Below are 6,960 nucleotides of genomic sequence, written 5' to 3' on the forward strand. Positions count from 1 at the left end.
TAAGACGTGATGTTGGGCTAGTCGGTGCATAAGGTGAATACCAAAAAAACTGCGCGAAAACGACGGGACAATAAGAAGCTTTGTATGTGCGTCTTTGTGCCTCTTCTTGTCTTGTCGTCTTCGCGCAGTTTTTTTTTTAAGTGTAAGCTTTACTGGCCGCGAACTTGCATTTCGCCGTGGCGGTGCACCAAGGAGGCACATGACGTCACAACGCGCGCCTCGCCGCGGATATTTCTCTCTCTCTCTCGCCCCCTAGTCACTACTTGCACATGCGGCTCTAGCAGCACCGAGCCACGTACATCTACATCTCGCTTTCTTGTACGTGGCGTTGGTGTCCAACTGCATAAGCCTGCTTTGATTGCGTTCCGCACACTGGGTAGGCAGCGCGCCCTCCCTGCCATTCTGGGAGTCGGCATAATAATGATAATAATTGGTTTTTGGAGGGAAAGGAAATGGCGCAGTATCTGTCTTATATATCGTTGGACACCTGAACCGCGCCGTAAGGGAGTTGGCATGCAGTTAATGGCTGATGGCGAGAGATTGATCACCAAATGAACGCAGCGGCCTATAGCTATTGCTGCAATGCCACATGTCAGCCACAATGCTGTCAGCGCTAATACATTCCAGCCACATCTCTCTCTCTCTTTCACCACCGCCACATGTATCAAAGCACGAATGAAGCGTCCGCATATCCAGGGAGCCAGTTATGCGCCCTTCCTTTCCTTAAAGTCATCGCCGTCTAGAACAGTCAACGCCAACGGCAACGCCAATGAACACAGTGAACGCCGACATCTTTCGCTTTGTATATCCTGGATAATTTTTTTTTTGGCATTCACCTTTTGAACATCGCGTCAGACAAAAAAAAAGTTCCCTCTATTTTTCGCAGAGATGAAGAAGAGCTACACTCCGCAGGACGTGGCAGAGCGTAAGAAACTCCGGGAGAGGCTGCAATGCAAGAGTTTCCAGTGGTACCTCGAAAAAGTATGGCCAGAAAACTTTCTGCCAAGCGACAACAGGTTTTTCGGAAAGGTGAGGATATGGCGAAGTTTCGCTTTAAAAACGCAGAGAGGTAGGCGATTTCACTGTAGCGACTAACTTGCGCAAGCTAGAATCCTCACTCAGCTTGGGTATCCTCTCTCAGAAGCCTTTCTTCACTGTGCACCGCTCTTCCGACAGGGGAGCCAGGCATTAGAAGGGTCCTTGGTTTTGTAAGTCCCCGCCAAAGCTGAGCACAGTTACCCAAATATTTAGCACGACTTCTGCAGGACGCGAACAAGCAGCACCGTCCCTTCGCTCTCACTCCTCTTCCTCCCTCCCTCCTGTCATGCAGCACTAGTATAATATGGCTGAATTCAAACAGTTAAAGGGACGCTACTTTCACAGAAAAAAAAAGATTTAAAAAAATTGAATACACGTGAATCCACCAGCCGTGACGCCAAAGAAGTTTGTTGAAAGATCCTTGAGGCCGGACAGCAGCGCCATCAACCCTCAGACGATAATAACGGAGCACCTTTCGAACTCAACGTCACGAGATTGAACCGAGGGGCGGGAAATTTTAAAACCCGACTTTCTCAAGAATAAATGTCTTTTTAAGTCGCACAAAAAACATGCCCAGAAAGAGCCATAGAATAGTCTTTTTTAATGACAATTAAAATTAGACGGAGTTGTGTGAAGCGTCCCTTCAAGAGGGGCATACGTTTCGATATGTCTTATAATCAATACTCAGGTGCTGTTACGTATTCGTCGTACTGTAACTGTACCCTATACGCAGCACTCGCCAATCAGGTTACTGAGGAGTGGAAATTACGGGCTTCATCAAATGTTGAGTTGGTGCTTTCGATTGAAACACCTCTCGTCTCCATTCAGGTGAGGAACAAGAAGACCGGGAAATGCTTCGTGCGACCAAGCTCGAAGAGCTACCACCAGCCGGTTGGGAAAGTCGTGCTCGAAGAATGCTCGCTGACTCATTACCCCATGCAGGTACTGATCGCCTTCACCCTTCACAAATCAACAGCGGTGAATCTGTGTTCAGTAAAGCACGACGGTTGAATTATAAGCAGAGACAAATGGGCTTCAGGGATAAATTTAAATCGTGCCTTGAAAACAGAGATATGTGAAACCGGAACATTTAATGTGTTCCCAAGGTACTACTCGTCAAGTTCTGTACCTCTGATTTTTATTCTTCCACAACCTAAGGCTGCGTGTGTGCACTTCTTGATCATTTTTCAGTACTTCGTGTTCTCTGAAGAAGGCTTTATCATGACGGACGAAGCCATCTGCCTCGACTCCCCGGAGTCCCAGGCTAACACCAATGTGGTCATGATAGCCTGCAACAACCTGTCCAGGCAGAAGTGGCGCTACGATCCCAAGGTGAGCATCGATGCGCATTTAAACTGCCCGACACATGTAGATTGTGGACCTTCTGTGATAAGGCCACAGCATTGTATACCGCTGAGACTATGGAAACGTAAGGTTGTGCATATCACCTTCCACATGATTCTCTATTTATCAAAGATGAGCACCTGCCATTTCGTAGCAAAGGCGAGGACTTAAAAAAATTGGAAGGGATATATAAGCTCCGGCTTCAGTGTATGACGCGATAGCGTAATGGCTTCATTCTCATATATGCAGGATGCCACTCTCTGCTTTACACTCATGAAGTCCCTGGGAGTCCTCATAGCCCTCCTGGACCATTGGTGCAGCGGTTAAGCAATGTTTCGTTATAGCCGCTGGTGCCTATGATCGTAGCTCCACCATTCAGACTTCGCGAAGACAACTCAGTTAGCCTAGAGTATGTCGCCGATTTGTGTGGTTGGAGCGTTCAACACGCACGCCGAACGCCCCCGGCGCGGCCCAACATACCAGGTGTTTTACCTAGGATGGTCTGCAATTTTTAAAAATAGGCTTTTTGAGCCAGAAGAGCGCTTTGTTCGTCACAGCATTGTCAACGGCTTATCGCATGTGAATAAGCTATTAAGCGCTAACTAGTTGGCTTGTTAACTGATATTGAACAGCTACTTTCAGAGCGCAGCTCTTAGGCGCCCGTTCAGTGCGTTCCGTGTCACAGTCGTCGTATAGTCGTTGGCGCCGCCGGCGTAACTGGTTGTCCAGGTAGCAGAGCGATAGGCCACCTGGAAGGTGGCTGCCAAGGGAAGGTCCCAGAGGATGACTAGCAGCGTAACACTTCACCTGCCAGCGCTGACAGGTGGCGTGTGAAGAGCTGCGCTCGTCTGTCAATTGTTAACTACTACTACTATTGGTCTCCTTATTTACTGAGAAGCGTGTTGACCACCGTTAATAATACCCATATCAGTTTTTAGAATTACGAAAACGCAGTTACCCTCGGCGCTGTGGCCCAACACATTCTGCCAGTATCGCGCCAAAATAAACGCGGTTTCGAGAAGCTTGCAGGCAAAGCAACCCCTCAAGTTCATGTAAATCGTCGACATAATCAAAATTTGTTGGGCTATAGCGCCGAGGGCAACTGCGCATTCAGAATTGTAGTAGCTGATATGAAATTATTTGGTGTAGGCTACACGCCTCTCAGTAAATGAGGAGATTAACGGTAATAGTTAAAAAGTTAGCTCCTCAATATTAGTTAACAAGTTAACTAGTTAGCACGTCTTAGCCCTAGTCTGATGAACTACACCGTTGACAATGCAGTGCCGCAAAAAAAAAACACGCTTCTAACTCAATAATCCTGTCTTTAAAAATTGCAGAACATCTTAGGTGAACGCTCGGTATTGGGACAAGAACCGGATATGTCAGCCTCGCCAACGCGCACCCGCTTTTCCCGCCGTCCGTATGGGCTTCAGAATGTATAATTTTTCTTGGGTGAATAATGTTCTAACTACTGCTAGTAACATATTCAGAATATTTACGCCTGTTTGCGAGGCACTGAAGCCTGTATGGGCTGCTGTGACAAACGACAAGTGGCGGCGATTTAAGCGCAGTGCCCGTTACGGTTGGCTTCCCCGCATGACTCATGAGCACCTTGACCACACCGCTTCAGTGCATTACGGAACTGTCTAGCGGAGAGTTGGCACGCGTACGCCAGACCTAGACCGAAGGCTCAAGAAAAACCAGTTGAAAAGTGTTCTCAAATGCTTGAAAAATATACCGGGTGTTTCAGCGAACTTTCAAAAATTTTCAAAAATAGGCATTTTGGGGTAAAAACATGGCTTTTGCGGCACAGTATTACCAGTGCTGGCGGACACCGGAAAGCTGGTGAATTGCCTTCAGTAAGCCGGTTAACTAATTTCTGATAACTAACTTTTTAGCTGTTACAGACAGGCAACTGGTTGCAATTAGAGACTTGTATTCGGTCATTAGTAATAGCCATTCAGTTTTTAGAATTTCGAAAACGCGATTAGCCTCGCCGCTGTGGCTCAACAAAGTTTGGCTGAATCCTGCCAAAACACATGCGCTCTCGAAAGCATGCAGGCAAAGCGACCCTTCCAGTTCGCGTAACTAGTCCAAAAAGCCAAATTTTTTCGAGCCACAGCGACAAGGGTAATCGAGTTTTCGAAGTTCTAAAAACTGATATGGCTATTACTAACAACCGGCTAGAAATCACGAATCGCAGCTAGGCGCCTAACTCTGCTAGTTAAAAAGTTAGTTATTATAAATGAGTCAAACAGCTTACTACTTAAAATGATTCACCGGTTTTCTCGTGTCCGCCAACACTGGTAATACTATGCCGCAAAACCCATATTTTTGCCCCGTAGCTACGTATGATCTTGTGCCGTTGCCTAGCGACCCGAGTTAGTACCCGAGCTTATCCGGGTTACTCGGGTAAGTTCGGAGCAGCGAAGCGCGTGCTGCGCGAGAGGTTGTTCGGGAAAAGAAACATAGATCGCACAATTCCTGCGGGTGGCTGTGACAGAAACAGACACCTGCCAGTGCAGTGCCGCATCGCTTAACCGCTGCACTGGTAGTGGTATGCGGACTCGCCGCCATCTATGAATGTAATGCAGAGACTGACCAATTCTGCATATATGTTCGTTAGCCCACTAAATATATCGCGTCACACCCTGCAAGCAGAGTTTAAGTCTCCCCTCCAATTGAAGAGTGAACACCTGATTTCGCAGGTTTACTCGGTTTAACTGCGGAACACCTGCCACTTTTTTGTCTAGCTCATTTAGCATCGACGATATTGTAAACAGCTTGTTCAGGGTCATTCGGTATTTGACATTTCTTCACACCTGATGCACTACTTTGATTATGGCTGCCTTCTGGTCAAGGGAAGTTGTCTCGCGGTTTCATTCTGTACCGCTGTCACTAATCGTGGCATTGTGAAACCAGCTGAGTGTCGGTATCGTCAAGCACATCAAACACGCTGTCAAACGGTCAAACCACGCGACCACGCCGCAAGAATAAAAACTATACTGTCTACGGCACCCGAGAAGCACAGCGCACTCGCAGCGGCGCGCGAGCAGTGAGGACATTGGAGAACTAGAGAAATCCAATGACCTTACCTTGGTAAGTTGGCTAGAACCATTCTTGCCACCCTAGCATTGGCACTCCCGAGGCGCAGCATAGCACAGCTAAAATGACTGTATTAATCCATACACTGTTTACTTCCGGAGGTCAAAACAAGAAAATGCAGCGATAATCACTCACAATGCGCGTAGTGCTTGTTTGTCACCTGCATTAAGCTCTTTTATGCAGTTAGAATCACAGGCAGTGAGTAGAAGGCATGGAGCGAATTGTAATGTTCTCAATACTGAACTCCTCATATGTGGCTCCATAAACCTACACTAGTCTACCTAAGCAGAGCGCTATAGCCCCAAGGGCTCAAGGGCTCATCTTTTTTATGCTAGTTTTTCCCACAGCTTAACTGAAACGGGCGTACGACACAACGTGCCGCTGAGGTGGCTTAGTGGTTATGGCGTTCGGCTGCTGACCCAAAAGACGCGGATGCGATCCTGGCAGTGGCGGTCGCATTTCGATGGAGGCGAAATGATAGAGGCCCGTGTACTGTGCGATGTCAGTGCGCGTTAAAGAAACCCTGGTGACCGGAATTTTCCGCAGCCCTCCACTACGGCGTCCCTCATAGCCTGAGTCGCTTTGGGACGCTAAGCCCTATAAACCAAACCAAACCAAACCACGTAGGACAAAACCTTCCTTCCTTGCTGTAGTCTAACACTGACAACGTGTGTTTTGCGTTTCCACAGACGGAGCAAATCGTCCACAAAATAAGCAAGCTGTGCCTGGACCTGCCGTCTCGACGCGGCCCTCAGGGCGTCCGCCTGCAAGAATGCCACGGAGGACGCAGCCAGAAGTGGATCATGGAATCTGTTGACTGGAAGACACTAACCATTTAGGCTGTAGCCTTCCGAACCCTGTCCACGAAGTTAACGCAAGCGTGGAGATGTCTGCTTTGAGGACGCTTTTTGTTTTCGTTTTTTTTCGGGAAAGCAGTCTTTTGACTTATAATTTAACATTTCTACCAGGGAATCATCCTCACGCGACCAACATTGTACATAGCACAATAGCTACTAATTCCGCGGCTTAACACTTTTTTTTTCAGGATATTCAGCGTTTACAGACATCTCAGTGCCATGTACATACACATCTGGTGGTGCACAAGAAAAGATATCACTCGTCAACATGCAGGGTTGTTAACTTAAGTTCGTATTTATATGTATGTAAATAAAATTATTATTGTTACCGGCACTTGTTTCTTTTTTCTAAGGTAGATTGATCGTGAACCATAATTCGTAAGCAGAACAGAAAGTGCTGCGGTATAAGACCACGACGGATTGAATTTGGAGACGAAGACAAACAAGGGCTGGTAATGAACGTTCTTGTTGGGATATAGCTGTTCGGATCAATGCCGCGCCATTACAGTGCTTTGTCTAATTGGCATATGTGACGCTTCCAGCACAATGGAATTGGCAAAATGGTCACAACCATGTGGTGAGTTCATCAGAGTAAGTGTGCCACTTTTGTGTTCGC

At 47.2% G+C, this 6,960-nt stretch overlaps 1 protein-coding gene across 2 annotated transcripts in view; it reads left to right on the top strand.

Moving 5' to 3' along the window:
• Positions 1–6,678, top strand: part of LOC144124914 (polypeptide N-acetylgalactosaminyltransferase 5-like) — a 29,657-nt gene extending 22,979 nt beyond the window's left edge. Inside the window, exons 8-11 of one of the 2 annotated variants that reach the window (XM_077657861.1) lie at positions 887–1,029; positions 1,867–1,980; positions 2,230–2,370; positions 6,177–6,464. In XM_077657861.1, the coding sequence (XP_077513987.1) occupies positions 887–1,029; positions 1,867–1,980; positions 2,230–2,370; positions 6,177–6,326 (548 nt within the window). In that variant the 3' untranslated portion in view covers positions 6,327–6,464. Of the gene's footprint in view, positions 1–886; positions 1,030–1,866; positions 1,981–2,229; positions 2,371–6,176 lie in introns of both variants that reach the window. The other variant, XM_077657860.1, reaches the window with a different exon arrangement.
• Positions 6,679–6,960: the final 282 nt, after the last annotated feature.

This window comes from Amblyomma americanum, chromosome 3 (genome assembly GCF_052857255.1).
Source record: "Amblyomma americanum isolate KBUSLIRL-KWMA chromosome 3, ASM5285725v1, whole genome shotgun sequence".
In the NCBI taxonomy this organism is placed as follows: domain Eukaryota; kingdom Metazoa; phylum Arthropoda; class Arachnida; order Ixodida; family Ixodidae; genus Amblyomma; species Amblyomma americanum.